At 39.2% G+C, this 16,403-nt stretch overlaps 1 protein-coding gene across 10 annotated transcripts in view; it reads right to left on the bottom strand.

The window, feature by feature from the left end:
• Positions 1–16,403, bottom strand: part of vps13d (vacuolar protein sorting 13 homolog D) — a 314,700-nt gene that overhangs the window by 177,127 nt on the left and 121,170 nt on the right. For all 10 annotated transcript variants that reach the window (XM_087980553.1, XM_043675642.2, XM_087980550.1 and 7 more), the window contains 3 exons: positions 12,470–12,625; positions 9,354–9,570; positions 2,710–2,784 (listed from right to left, as the gene is read on the bottom strand). In XM_087980553.1, coding sequence (XP_087836679.1) covers positions 2,710–2,784; positions 9,354–9,570; positions 12,470–12,625 — 448 coding nt within the window. The remainder of the gene's footprint in view (positions 1–2,709; positions 2,785–9,353; positions 9,571–12,469; positions 12,626–16,403) is intronic.

Raw genomic sequence — 16,403 nt, forward strand, 5'->3', positions numbered from 1 at the left:
AATGGAGTGCCACAAGGATTGGTGTTGGGTCCACTACTTTTCCTCATTTATATAAATGATTTGGATGTGAGCATAAGAGGCATAGTTAGTAAGTTTGCAGATGACATCAAAATTGGAGTGTAGTGGACAGCGAAGAGGGTTACCTCAGATTACAAAGGGATCTTGATCAGATGGGCCAATAGGTTGAGAAGTGGCAGATGGAATTTAATTTAGATAAATGCAAGGTGCTGCATTTTGGGAAAGCAAATCCTAGCAGGACTTATACACTTAATAGTAAGGTCCTGGGGGTGTTGCTGAACAAAGAGACCTCCTGAGTGCTGGTTCATAGCTCCTTGGAAGTAGAGTCACAGGGAGATAGGATAGCAAAGAAAACATTTGGTATGCTTTCCTTTACTGGTCAGAGTACTGAGGACAGGAGTTGGGAGTCATGTAGTGGCTGTACATGGCATTGGTTCGGCCATTTTTGGAATATTGCGTGCAATATTGCGTTGTGAAAGTTGAAAGGGTTCAGAAAAGATTTACAAGGATGTTGCCATGGTTGGAGGATTTGAGCTATAGGGAGAGGCTGAATAGGCTGGGACTGTTTTCCCTGGAGTGTCGGAGGCTGAGGGGTGACCTTGTCGACATTTAAAATCATGAGGGGCATGGATAGGATAAATAGACAAAATCCTTTCCCTGGGATGGTGGAGTCCACAACTTGAGGGCATAGGTTTACAGTGAGCAGGGAAAGATATAAAAGGGATCTATAGGGCAACTTTTTCACGCAGAAACTGGTATGTGTATGGAATGAGCTGCCAGAGGAAGTGAAGGAGGCTAGAACAATCGCAGCATTTAAAAACCATCTGGATGAGTATACAAATAGGAAGGGTTTGGAGGGATATGGGCTGGGTGCTGGCAAGTGGGACTAGATTGGGTTGGGATATCTGAGCGGCATGGACGAGTTGGACCAAAGGGTATGTTTCCTTGCTGAACATCTCTACGATTCTATGGTGACTTGTATACTTTTAGCAAGACTTTTCTATTTTTATATTCCATTTGCATTGAAATAGAAGCCAACATTCCATTTGCCTTCCCTATTACCTGCTGACCTTTTTTTTTTCCATGTACAGGGCATTCCAACTCCTTCTGCACTGCAGCTTTCTGCAGTCTTACTCCATTTATATAACATTCAGTTCCTCTATTCTTCCAGCCATAATGCATCACCTCATATTTTTCCACATTATATTCCAATTGCCAAATGTTTATCCACTCAACCTATATGTCTCTCTCTGCAGGTTCTGTGTCATCCTAATGATTTGCTTTCCCACTTATTATTGTGTCATCTGCAAACTTGACTACAGTGCATACACTTTCTTCAGCTAAGTCATTAATGTATATACTACATGGATATATAATATTTACTAATATTTTGAGTAATTGTGGCTTCAGTACTGCTCTGTGTGCCACTCCGCTAGTTACAGGTTGATCTCCTGCAAATGCTCTTCTATCCTAACTTTCTGCTTCTTTTAGTTCGCCAAGCCTGTATGCATACTACAACACCATAGGTTCTTAGTATATTAAGCAGCTTTATGTGTGATACCACACTCCTTCTGGATATATTACATCTACTGGTTTCCCCTTTATCTATACTATTTGTTACTACTTCAAAGAATTCTAATAAATTCCTCAGGCATGATATTCCCTTCTGAAGCCAAGCTGACTCTGCTTGTTTACATTATGTATTTCTCTGTGCTCTATTACATATTTAACAATAGATTTTTAAATTTTCCCAATAACATGTTAAGCTAACTGGTCTATAGTTAACTGTTTCTAGTCTCATTCCCTTTTTGAATATGAAGAATGCATCCCAGGCTTTGCCAAAGTTGCTTCAAGGCAACTGCCATTTGGCTCTCCCAGAAAGGTATCGGCTTGGCACAATTCCTCTCTGAAACAGGTACTATCATCACTCAACTATAAGCCAAACCTACCTATTGACATAAATTGGGGAATGCTATAGAAGGAAACAGGTACGTACAAACGAATTGAAACACCCATCAGCCATGATTAAATGGCGGAGTGGACTCAATGGGCCGCATGGCCTTGCTTCCACTCCTATGTCTTATGGTCTTATGAGGATAAATGAGTATGTTGCTCAATTCATCTTTTGAAATGGGAGAGTATATTTATACATACTCTCCATGAATAAACAGTAAGGAAAAGATTCCACGACTATAGGTTGCAGATAGGTTATGAAAGGAAAGGATAGAATAGCATATTTCACTTCTACATTCCATTTTTAACTATTCAGCCCTTAGGCAGAGCTGTTTTGATGCTTCAACACACTATGCAAACAGGCTAATCAATACAGGCTCTGTACTGGCCAAGTAAAATAGCAGGGTCAGCTGAACAATATTTTTAGTTAGATTTTTCAGTGACTTGTTGCCTCTTTGAAATGTTTCAGAGAGGCTGCAAAATAGTCTGTCTTAGTTTCACATTTCTGGAATTCTTAACCTGAAAGGCAGAAACCCCTGATAAATGTTGTTTAATAAACTATTCATTAGTACAGACAGCAAAAAAAAATCAACAAGCTAGATTTTTACTTTCTGCTTCTGAACAAATTTCTTTTCAAAACAAGTACTACTAGCATAGCCATGAATGGATGATTGATGTTGAGAAACTAGCTTAAATCCTATAAGATGAAATAGAAAATCTCTCCAATGTATTCTTTACCTTTGCACAGCAGCAGTGCTCTGCGACAATCTTCCAGACTGAAACCAAGGTCCTGGAGTCGATCCAGCTGCAATTCTGCAAAAAAAAAAGCAACAAAACCAATGTATAATTAGTCAACAATCCCTGCATTCCACATTAGAGTCAGAGACAATTTAAGCACTGTAATTAAACATCTATATAATTCAAAGACCACACAGAAAAACCTCCAGCAAAGTTCCAATACTGCCTTCCTGTTAACAAAACTATGCATTGGGAATAAAATGCAATGCTCCTGCAGTAGGTTATGTCTGTGTATTCTCATTCAATTCTAATTACTGTTCATCTGTCCTGAGATAACACATCTTGATTGGTCTTTAACAAAGTTAATTATATTAAAACAGTTTGAAATCTCCATTCAAAATGTTTATCGGACTTTTAAATTTGACTGCTTATTTGACTAAATTTGTACATTACGAAGTGAACAAAACAAAATCCTCTTGATTGGCACTCATTCAAGTGCTAAGACACTCTGGTATTCCTTATGTACAGGAGTTTATTTCAGCAGTTTGTATGAGCAAGGCATTCTTTCGTGAAATCATGAGATATTCATGAAACCTTATGAAATAGAATGTAATTATTTGATAGGATGAGTGAGCTATCTTTCACCATGGGTTAGATCGGGCTCAAAATGATACAATGAAAAATTAGCCCCTCAGTTGCCCTGAATTAGATGGCTATGGCATTTTAAGTCCAGTTTCTAATGCGGTAAATTCACAATACAAAACTACCCATGTATCTCAGTATTAAATGGCAATTTCATTCCTTATGAATTAAAAATCCCTGATAGGGAAAATCGATATAATCATGAAGGAAAAGTTCAAATGCATTATTGTGAAATGTTTTCGAAATTGCCATGAAATATTTAATGTGAACATTAAGAATACTAAAACAAAGAGTTATTTTCTCAGTATCAAAGTTTTTATCAATATTTGTTCATTGTTTAAGTCAAATTTAGCCACTGCTTTAATGCCCATGACTCGATATGGTTCTGTATTCTTTCTTCTGAATTTGCTCTAGGATTTATTAGAACCTGACTTATACTTTTGGCTTTCAGTTTTGGATCTCCCCACAAGCAGAAACATTTTATCTGCTTTAACAGTGTCGAACGCTTTCAATACTCTTAAGACATTTCAATCAGGTCATGTCTCACCCTCCCCTTCTTTCAAAGAAATAAGGTCTAGTCTAACCAACTGCAAGTAAATCTCTGTTCTATGTTGTTCCTGTAAATCTTATTGCCCTTCTCCAATGCTTTCACATTTCTTTCAGAAAAAAAGCAAGAACAGTGTACAGTACTTCAAGTACAGTCTAAGGTTTTAAAAAAAAGAAGTCTCTCTGCTTTTCAGCGTTTTCCCTATAGAAATAGAAATGCGTTAACCTGCATTTCTGCTTTTAGTGATTTGTGCATCTTTAGCCCTAAAAACCTTTGCTCTTCAATTCCATCAACACACTCACTATCCAAGCAGTATGTGGTCACCTTATTCTATTCACCAAAATGTCCCACCTCAAACTACGTCAAAATTCATTTGCCAATTACATGTTCATTTTGCAAGTTTATTAACATTTCCTGTAGTCGTCACACACTTCATTTTAGATTCCTGAACACAAATCATCAATACAATTTTTGAATAACAATGGCCCCAGGAGCAATTCTAGTAGAACATCAGATTTGGCAATCTGAACAATTACCCTTAACGATTGCTCTCTGTTTTGTAGCCAGCTTGTTATCCATTCTGGAACTTGTCCACTAACTGTGATCACATGTTCTGACCTCAATCATAAATCCTTTGTTATGCATCTTACAAAAGGCCTTTGAAGATGCAAGTATACACTACATTACTCTTGTCTACTCTTTCTTTTATGTTTTCAAAGCTTTCAACAAGATTAATCAAGCAAGGCTTTCCTTTTAGACTTTTGTTCTGATTACGTTACATATTTCATTTCTAGACATTTCCATTACTTCTTTGACCAAAATTCTATGATTTTTGCTACTGCTGATGTCAACAGAACACAAATTTTTTTTTATGGCTCTGTTTGATTTTTGGGGTCATTTCTTTCATTCTTACTGACAGCTTTATTGTGTTATGTAGTCATATAGTAACATCATTTCCTGTTTGTGTTGATGTAAGACTCAAACAGAAGTGGAATTAGAAAAAAACTTCATCAATATCATCGATAATTATCAAGCTTCCATTACATTTAAACTCATAACATGCAGTGTAAATTTCCTAAATTGGTACAGAAGAGACAGAGGTCAGCATTAAAAGTTGTTTTGCCCAAATAACTGACACTTCTACACACAAAAACGCTATCACTCAAAATGCATCTTCCAGATTGGTGGTGAAATCAGTTACAGTGACATCCGTTGCATTTTTTGCCTTTGTTCATGAGCTTTTGGCATTGTTGGCTAGGATGGCATTTGTTGCCCATCCCTAATTGTTAAGAAACAATGGCATTACTGTGGATGTGGCATCATATGTAGGCCAGATAGGGTGACAATGTCAAATTTCCTTTCCTGAAGGATATTAATGAAACAGATGGATTTTTATAACAATTAACAATGGTTCCATGGTCATCATCAGGTCAGCTTTTTAATTCCAGATTTTGACTGAATTCAAATTTCAGTCTGCTATGTCATCAGAACATTAGCCCAGGCCTCTGGATTACTAGCCCAGTGACAATATCAGTAGGCCACCACCATTAATACTTGGATAGTTTTTTCTTGTTATTCATGAGAAGATCTGTTTCATGAACTTTATAACAATATTTCCTACCAAAGTTCTAACTTGATATTTGTCATTTTGTTTTCCACTTTGTCTTCTGTAGTTCCACTCTCATACCTTCAAAATATTATGATTATGTTACGATTTCCACTGCCTAGTTGTTCCACAGCACTTGCTTCTCCTATCTAAGCTGATGTGAAGGAGGTGGTATCGGGTGGACAAAGTTAAAAATCACACAACACCAGGTTATAGTCAACAGTTTTATAGGAAGCACCAGCTTTCAGAGCACTGCTCCTTCATCAGGTAGCTGATGAAGGAGCAGCACTCCGAAAGCTTGTCCTTCCAAATAAACCTGCTGGACTATAACCTGGTGTGGTTTGATTTTTAACTATCTATTCTGGCTAGTTTATCATCACTACACCCAATAGTAATTTATCTCTTTTTGAACTTCTTACAAAAATCTAGAACACACTGTCAAAAATGTTTTCCTCATAGATTTGCCTACATATATCCTGCTCTATTTTCCTTCCTCTACTTGTTAACCTGTAAATTGTTCTTAGAAGTCTGAGGATTTAATTTAATCTAGTCTTAACCCATGAAGATTCTGTTTCTATCTTAATGTTAATTATTTAATGAGGGGAGATTTCATAGAGACTTATAAAATTCTAACCAGACTAGACAGAGTAGATACATGGAGGATGTTCCCGATAGTGGATATGTCCAGAATCGGGGTCACAGTCTGAGGATTTGGGATAGACTATTTAGGACAGAGATGAGGATACATTTCTTCACCTAACGAGAAGTGAGCCTGTGAAATTCATTACCAAAGGAAGTGGTTGATGCCAAAACATTAAACGTATTCAAGAGGCAGCTAGATATAGCACACTTGGGGCAAATGGGATCAAAGGCTAGGGGGAGAAAGCAGGATTAGGCTGTTGAGTTGGACGATCAGCCCTGATGGTGATGAATAATGGAGCAAGCTTAAAGCTGAATGGTCTACTCCAGCTCCCATCTTCTGTGTATCCATTTTTTCTATTGCAAATGCAATCTCTAATTAGGACAGCCACTTCAAAAACAAAAATTGCTGAAAACCTTGGCATGTTTGGCAGCATCCGTGGAGAGAAATCAGAGTTAATATTTCAGGTACAGTGACCTTTCCACAGAACTCAGTTCTGAGTAAGTGTTGCTGGACCTGAAACATTAATGCTGATTTCTCTCCACAGATGCTGCCCGACTTGCTGAGCTTTTCCAGAGCAATGTCTGTCGTTGATTCTGATTTGCAGCATCTGCAGTTTTTTCGTGTTTTTATACCACTTCTTTTTCCCCTATCTTTTCTAAATGCATTATAGCTGCAATTATTAACAATACCACTCCTGTAAACCAGGTAGCCCATATGGCTAGTGAATTTCTTTTGGACAAATATCACTGTTTACAAACACTAGGAATTAACAGCATAGTCAATTTGCATACAGCAGTGTCTCATTAGCAGCAACGAGATTAGTGAATAGTTAATCTATTTTTTGTGAAATAAGACAAGAGGTCAATGATGATCAGGACAGCAAAATATTTGCATCCACTTGAGAGGGCAGCAAGAACCTTGTTTTAATGTATTATCTGAAAGAAAATATCTTTTACAATACATCAATTCAATAAAGTTCCAGTCTGGTTTATGTGCTCAAATCCTGTTTTGATTACAAGACACACTTTTTCTTTTAAAAAGAGAGAGCCTACTGTATAGAACCTGCATATTTCAGCAGGTGTCCTCAGGTTAGTCATAGAAATGTACAGCATGGTCCAACCCGTCCATGCCGACCAGATATCCTAACCCAATCTAGTCCCACCTGCCAGCACCCGGCCCATATCCCTCCAAACCCTCCCTATTCATATACCCATCCAAACGCCTCTTAAATGTTGCAATTGTAGCAGCCTCCATAACTTCCTGTGGCAGCTCATTCCATACACGTACCATCCTCTGTGTGAAACAGTTGTCCCTTAGGTCTGTTTTACATCTTTGCCCCCTCACCCTAAACCTACTCCCTCTAGTTCTGGATTCCACAACTCCAGGGAAAAGACTTTGCCTATTTACCCTATCCATGCCCCTCATGATTTTGTAAACCTCTATAACGTCACCCCTCAGCCTCCGACCCTCCAGGGAAAACAGCCCCAGCCTATTCAGCCTCTCCCTGTAGCTCAAATCCTCCAACTCTGGCAACATCCTTGTAAATTTTTTCTGAACTCTTTTCAAGTTTCGCAACATCTTTCTGATAGGAAGGAGACCAGAATTGCACCCAATATTCCAACAGTGGCCGAACCAATGTCCTGTACAGCCACAACATGACCTCCCAACTCCTGTACTCAATACTGTAACCAAAAAAGGAAAGCATACCAAACGCCTTCTTCACTATCCTATCTACCTGTGACTCCACTTTCAAAGAGCTGTGAACCTGCACTCCAAGGTCTCTTTGTTCAGTAACACTCCCTAGGACCTTACCATTAAGTGTATAAGTCCTGCTAAGATTTGCTTTCCCGAAATGCAACACCTCGCATTTATCTGAATTAAACTCCATCTGCCACTTCTCAGCCCATTGGCCCATCTGGTCCAGATCCTGTTGTAATCTGAGGTAACCCCCTTCGCTGTCCACTACACTTCCAATTTTGGTGTCATCTGCAAACTTACTAACTGTACCTCTTATGCTCGCATCCAAATCATTTATGTAAATGACAAAAAGAAGAGGGTCCAGCACCGACCCTTGTGACACTCCACTGGTCACAGGCCTCCAATCTGAAAAACAACCGTCTACCACCACTCTCTGTCTTCTACCTTTGAGCCAGTTCTGTATCCAAATGGCTAGTTCTCAATGTAGTACATGAGATCTAACCTTGCTAATCAGTGTCCCATGGGGAACTTTGTCAAACGCCTTACTGAAGTCCATATAGATCACATCTACCGCTCTGCCCTCATCAATCCTCTTTGTTACTTCTTCAAAAATCTCAATCAAGTTTGTGAGACATGATTTCCCACGCACAAAACCACGTTGTCCATCACGAATCAGTCCTTGCCTTTCCAAATACATGTACATCCTGCCCTCATAATTCCCTCCAACAACTTGCCCACCACCGACGTCAGGCTCACTGGTCTATAGTTCCCTGGCTTGTCCTTACCACCCTTCTTAAACAGTGGCACCACGTTAGCCAACCTCCAGTCTTCCAGCACCTCACCTCTAACTATTGATGATACAAATATCTCAGCAGGAGGCCCAGCAATCACTTTGCTAGCTTCCCACAGAGTTCTCGGGTACACCTGATCAGGTCCTACGGATTTATCCATTTTTATGTGTTTCAAGACATCCAGCACTTCCTCCTCTGTAATCTGGACATTTTGCAAGATGTCACCATCTATTTCCCTACAGTCTATATCTATACTGTCCTTTTCCACAGTAAATACTGATGCAAGATACTCATTTAGTATCTCCATTTTCTGCGGCTCCACACAAAGGCCGCCTTGCTGACCTCTGAGGGGCCCTATTCTATCCCTAGTTACCCTTTTGTTCCTAATGTATTTGTAAAACCTCTTTGGATTCTCCTTAATTCTATTTGCCAAAGCTATCTCATGTCCCCTTTTTGCCCTCCTGATTTCCCTCTTTAGTTTACTCCTATTTCCTTTGTACTCTAAGGATTCACTCCATCTATCCTGTCTATACCTGACATATGCTTCCTTTTTTTTCTTAACCTAACCCTCAATTTCTTTAGTCATCCAACATTCCCTATAGCTACCAGCCTTGCCTTTCACCCTAATGGGAATATACTTTCTCTGGATTCTCGTTATCTCATTTCTGAAGGCTTCCCATCAATGATTGTCCTTTTGCTCTTTTGTTAGTGACTTACCCAGTACAGGATCCATCTGGTATTTGCTTGTCTCTTTTTTCCCAGATCCTGCCAGTGGGTTGCCTGCCAAAGGAACCGAGCTGTTGCTGGCATTCACAGAATCAGAATCAGGTACAGTGGATAATGCTGTAGTTTGTTTAGGGAAAGACTTCACTATTGCCAGGAAGAGCTGAACATCATTGTATGACAGTCTGATATCAAGGGTTGAGAATTGAATCTACAACACAAAAGGAAATGAAATAACTTTTAAGATTCGAACAGAGGTGAGGAAGTCCCCTATACTGTATTATTCAATGATTTCATTCTGTTTGGAAACAGATTTCTCTCCACTCATATTAATGAAGACAACAGTCCTGGAATCACGTGGTTTGCCTCTTTTATTGTGCTGTTTACAAAATTTTGATTAGAGGGGAAGACCAACTGGCTTATCATAACTGTGTGCTCTTCAAAAGTAGTTATTACTGATTCAATTTCCCTGGTCTTTTCCAATATTCTTTTAAATTATTATTTTTAACATCCCTTTTCAATGTTATTGATGTTATTGATGTTATAATGACTTTCAGACAAAAAAGTGTGTACTCCCTTCCATCTACATTGATTGTGCACCTCCCCCACCCACGCCCAATTTTGTTATTCTAATAACAATCCTAAATTTATGTCTCACTTGTACTGGTTTTCCAATGAAGAGAACAAGTTCTTTATTTTAGCTGGGATATGGGGAGCTTTCGCAAGGTTGATCAACTCTAACTGTCCTCAAAAAAGGTGAAAGATTTGCTACCAATGTCTGTTTCAACTTGGCAAGCTTTGGAATATTGTCAGGGTGGGACTTCATTGCCTTTCACTCTCCTCTTCATGCTCTCCAGCAAAGTGAGAAGAATAGTATTAGTATGCAGCCTGATATCAGTTTCCTAATAGCAAGGGAAAGACTCACTTTGTAAGAGAACTGTTCAACATTTTTCCCCTTCTCTTTTTTTGTGCAAAAATCTGCCATCCATTTACTAAATGGCCAATGGCATTAACTCAGCTTGCCAGGATTCAGTGGTTAAATGGCAAGAAAGGTTGCAACTGCCCTTCTCCAAGTTTACTAGCTACGTCCTTAGTGGGACTGATTGTTTATCTGCTTCCTCAGCTTAATAACAATCTTAACATGTAGACAGATATTTCATTGATGTAATGAAGGAGAGTTATCAGAACCAAAAAGACTGAAATAGTTCTAAAAGCTAGAAAGAGAACATTATGTGTTTCACGCTGAATGCTAATTAGAAAAACGATGGTACCTGTTTTACAATGAAACTCAAAGTTTAATGTCTATGAGTGCTTCATTAGAGGAAATAAATATGGAAGGTAGTTTCACAAAAGAAATTAAAAGCCCAATGTGTACATCACATGAATCAGGCAGATTTTGAAAAAAAATAGGCTTCACTTCTCCTTTTTCTCCTTTCCTCATACTGGAGACCTTAGTTGCATGACCTCTGGCTGCCCTCCAGTACTTCACACTCAAGTGGCCATTCTTCGTGTGTGAGCCGAAACAATGCACAGCGCTGCACAAAACATTACCTCACCCTGGTAAATCCATTGAGAACAATCCCCCAATCTTGTCTTAATCTTTAAAAAGTGAATAAACCTGAAAGTAATTATACTGGGTAATATAAAACAAGAAGCAATATATATAAAAAACAAGTAGAATAAACAGAAACTCAGCTCCTCCCACCCCCAGCTGAAAAACGTAGCCCATGCTTGCTATGCTTCTACAGAGGGACCGTGTTTACATCCTGAGGTTCAATTTATGATGTTCATAACTTCACCTGTTGTGCTGCAATCAAGAAAAAGGAATGGATAACGTCATTCCAATAATGAGAATTGGATCACTGACAAATTTCCCCATTACTGCGGATATCCTATAAATAAACTTCGAACACAAGGGCAGTACAAGATTACATTTGTAACAACTCAATTCCTGTATTCTGATTCAAGAGATTTTAAATTGAAACTCTTGATGTAGAACTTCATGTGAGAGTAAATCATTTTAAAAATTCAGACATGGAATGCATTTATGATGCCCATTAAGTTACTGGCAAAAAACATATTTATATATGTTTCCTCCATTCATGTTGGCTTTTATTTTAGGTATTGCTTAAAATGTTGAATTACAGACATTAAAAATGTTGAGTCCCCTGGCTGTTGTAAAACTCCTCTTTTAAAAGCCTGAAGCACTGTTTTCCTCCCTCGTGATTTATGTCTACTACATAAATAACTTACAGCTGGAAATATTTCATGGTCTTAGTTTGACTTCCTTTGCTTTCCTGTTCTACAATCCATAAACACTAATTTGAATTCTGGACTGAATACATCAAGGTGATTTGCAAACTATGACCTGTGTTTAAAAGTAACGGACCAAATAGTCTGGGCAGGAAAAAAAAAGAAAGCATTGTCTCCTAGGATTTATGTATACTGCACCCTGTGTAACTCTGGCTTGAAGGTTAATGAAGAGCCTGAAAAAATAATTCATTCTAATTGTCATTGGGGTTTGACTTATTCCCCTTATAAATAGCTGAAATCAACACTTCAATCTCCTGTGTATTGTTCATCTCTGGTCATCTTACAAAAACACCTTTACCGTAATCGAGACATGTTGCTGAATATGAAATAGAGTATCCATTTATTAATATAAACATAATCAACCTTAGATTTTATCATTAAAGAGGGATCTGTTCAATTAAGCCAGTAAATCCTGTAGCTACTATTCCAAATAAACATCTTCCCTTAATATTCTCGTTTTTGAAAAAGCTTAAACTCTCACTGGCATATAACGAGACAAGCAATAGTGACTTTCAGATGCTATACCAGTGGAAATGGCCATTGCTGTTGTGTAAGTCTAAAATCTAATTATTTAATCTGAAAGACATCAAAGCAGAGCGTAATCCAGACCAGAACACTAACCAGTTAGTTACATATGCATGGACCTCTGGAAATTAAACAGGAATGGGAATCATTGACTTTATCCCTTCTTAACCAGGAATGTCAATCCAATTGCAACACTCCAAACTATGGTTTTGCTGAGAACAAACATTACAGATTACTGGTCAGATCACTCAGAATATCTGTTAAATTGATACCTCAAGAACTGGTGGGAAATCCTCACTACCAAAGGCATCCAGCAACCCTGAGCTTTTCTGATAAATGGGGTTTCCAATCAATTCCATCTGCACGTTTACAGGATCAATGATAGACAGAGCAGTCTCTTGTTCACTGCCAAGTCGGCATGAAAATACCTGTAAATAGGGTAGAACAGCATTTAGATCCATACAATATATAGCAGAAATGAGAAATTAAAACTACCAAGCACTGACTTCAGTTTTTAAAATAGTAAATTAAATACATAAAATTTACATTAAGCACAACGACACTGCACACAGCAAAAGGATAAGTTTGTGCGAATGAGTTATGATTCCGCCTGAGTCTGACATCAGTTGACCCATTCAAAATGCAGCAATCAGTTCCAAAGGATCATTCTATGATTATATGAAAAAGCAATTCAACTCTGGAATAATTTTGCTACTAATGTTGAACTGAACTGATAGACCTTTATGTTTGATCTTCATTAGTTTCCAAGTGATTGGCACTTGCTATCCAGGGGGAAAAAAGAATTACAAATAAGGAATCTATTATCATCAGCTGACTGGCTGTTTTCCAGGGTTTGAACCAACATGTCAGTTCTCCAAACTAGCTGCTGAAAGAATTAATTCACATGTTAAGTTTACTCTTGTTTCTCTTTTATTCACTCAGGGGAGGTGGGCTTTGATGAGTGGGCCAGCATTTACTGCCCATCTCTAATTGCCCGAGAGAAGGTGGTGTCAAGCTGCCTTCTTCAACTGCTGCAGTCCACTTGGTGTAGATAGACCTGCAATACTGTAAAATGTAATTCCAGGATTTTTACCCAGAGACATTGAAGGAACAGAATTTATTGCCAAGTCAGGATGGTGAGTGGCTTGGAGATAAACTTGCAGGTAATTGTTGTTTCCATCTGCTGCGTTTGTCATTCTGGACGGCAACAGATGTGGATTTATAAGGTGCTGTCTTATGAGTCTTGGTGAGTTATTGCAGTGCATTTTGTAAATGGTACACTGCTGCTACTGTGCATTTTTGATGGAGTGAATGAATGTTTGTGGATATGATGTTTATGAAGTGGCATGTTTTGTCTTCTCTGATGTAAAGCCTCTTGTGCATTGTTGGATCTTCACTCATCCAGGCAATTGGGGAGTATACCATCACCCATCTGATTTGTGCATTATTGATAGTGGGAAGACTTTATTTGGTTAATTGCTGCAGGAATCCCGACCTGCTCATGTCATCAGTTTCTACACAGCTAGTCCAGCTCATATTCTGGTCAATTCCACCCCAGGATGTTAGTAGCAAGGGATTCAGAGATGTAAATGCCATGAATGTTAATGGATGGTGCTTAGGTTCTCTCTTGCTGCAGATGCCCCGCAGTTATGTGATGTGAATGTTACTCAACACGTCATCCCAAGCTTAGATATTGTCCAGGTCTTGCTGCAATTGGACTTGGACTGTTTCAAATGTGAGGATTCATGAATGTTGCACAACACTGTCCAATCAATAAATTTCCTCACTTCTGACTTAACGGTGCAATCAAGGTGACTGATGAAACGGCTGAAAATGGTTGAGCCTCCCACCACTTGGGCAGAAGTGCAATGGAGCTGCATTGACTGGCCTTCAACAAACAAATCAATTTCCTTGGTTCTGGCTAGGAGTCCAATCAGCAGAGATTTTTCTTCCAATTATCATTGACTCTAGTTTTGATAGAGCTCCTTGATGCCATACTTAGTCAGGTGTGGCCTTGATGTGAAGTGCAATCACTCTCATCTTTCCTCCTCTCATCATTTTTGGCCAGGTTTGACCTAAGGCTGTAACAAAGTTAGAAGCTGAATGGCCTTTTTTGAACCTAAACTCCATGTCAGCGAGTTTATTACTGAACAGATGGAGCTCAATAGCGTTGTTGATGACCCCTTCATTATTTTACTGATCGTCAACAGTAGACTAATAGAGTTGTAATTAGCTAGGTTGGATTTGCTTTGCTTTTTGTGTACAGATATACCTGCACAATTGTCCACATTATATGGTAAATGCAGTGTTTTAGATATACTGAAACAGCTTGTTTAAGGGTGCGAGTCCTGAAACATGTCTTCAGTACTATTGCCAGAAAGTTATCAAGGGCCCATAGCCTTTAAAGAATCTCGTGCCTTCAGCCTTTTCTAGATATCATGTGATGAGAATCAAACTAACTGTAGACTAGCATCCATGATGTTGGGGACCCTCAGAGAGTCATAGAGATGTACAGCATGGAAACTGACCATTTGGTCCATCTCGTCCATGCTGACCAGATATCTTAACCTAATATAGTTCCATTTGCCAGCATTTGGCCCATATCCCTCTAAACCCTTCCTATTCATATTCACATCCTGCCTTTTAAATGCTGTAATTGTACCCTCAATGATGCCCTCTGGCAGCTCATTCCAAACATACAACCCTCTGCATGAAAACGTTGCCCCTTAGGTCCCTTTTAAATCTTTCCCCTTTCACCCTAAACCTATGCCCTCTAGTTCTGGACTCACCCACCTCAGGGAAAAGAGTTTATCTATTTACCCTATCCACGTCCCTCATGATTTTGTAAGCCTCTATAAGGTCACCCCTCATCTTCCGACACTCCAGGTAAAACAGCCCCAGCCTGTTCAGCCTTTCCCTATAGCTCAAATCCTCTAACCCTGGCAACATCCTTGTAAATGTTTTCTGAACCCTTTCAAGTTTCACAACATCCTTCTGATAGGAGGGAGAACACAACTGCAAGCAATATTCCAACAGTGGCCTAACCAATGTCCTGTACAGCCGCAACATGACCTCCCAACGTCTATACTCAATGCTCTGACCAATAAAGGAAAGCATACCAAACGCCTTCACTATCCGATCTACCTGTGACTCCGCTTTCAAGGAACTATGATCCTCCACTGCAAGGTCTCTTTGTTCATCAACACTCCTCAGGACCTCACCATTAAGTGTATAAGTCTTGCTTTTCCAAATGCATCACTTCACATTTATCCAAGTTAAGCTTCATCTGCCACCCTTCAGCCCATTGGCCCATCTGATCAAGATCCCATTGTACTCTGAGGTAACCTTCTTCGCTGCCACTGCACCTCCAACTTTGGTATAATCTGCAAACTTACTAACTATATCTCCTCCATTCATATCCAAATCTTTTACATAAATAACAAGGTTGAAATATGTCATCCACTCGACATGTCTGGTTAAAGATCATTGCAATTGTTCAGCCTGTGTTCTGCAATCCCCCCTATTATTGAGAATGGTGATATTTATGCAGCCTGTTTCGCTAGGAGTTTGTTCACTTCTATTCATGACAGTAAGTGGAAGATTTGTAGAGATTAGGTACAATCCTTTGGTTGTGCAATTGCTTAGCATTGTCACTTGCCTGCTTGCACTGTTTGGCTCAGAAGTGTGGAATTCTGTAGTTCAGTTTTAGGTGTGCCTGGTGCTGCTCCTGGTAAAATCTCCTATGTTCTTCATTGAACCAAGGTTGATCTTCTAGGCTGATGATAATGGTAGTGTGGAGAATATGCTGGGCTATGAGGTTTCAGGTTGTGTTTAAGTACAATTCTGCTACTGATTACCCGTGGCATGCCTGAATGCCCAGTCTTACGTTTGATCTATCCCATTTAGCACAGTGGCTGTGCCAGACAACACAATGAAGGGTATTCTTAACATGAAGACAGGTCTTCCTTTCCACAAGGAATGTGTGGTGGTCATTTCTATTGATACCGTCATGGATAGATGCATCTGTGGCAGGCAGATTAGGGAGGATGAAGTCAAGTATGCTTTTTCCCTCTTTTTGGCTCCCTCATCTGTTGCAGATTGCATTAAGAAGATGACCAGCTCAGTCAGTAGTGATACTGCCAAACCATTCTTGGTGACGGACAAAGAAGTTCTTCACTCAGAATGCATTCTGTGTCCTTGATACCC

Source organism: Chiloscyllium plagiosum, unplaced genomic scaffold, assembly GCF_037043375.1.
Source record: "Chiloscyllium plagiosum isolate Xiang-an unplaced genomic scaffold, Cpla_swu_hap1 HiC_scaffold_37, whole genome shotgun sequence".
Lineage (NCBI taxonomy): Eukaryota > Metazoa > Chordata > Chondrichthyes > Orectolobiformes > Hemiscylliidae > Chiloscyllium > Chiloscyllium plagiosum.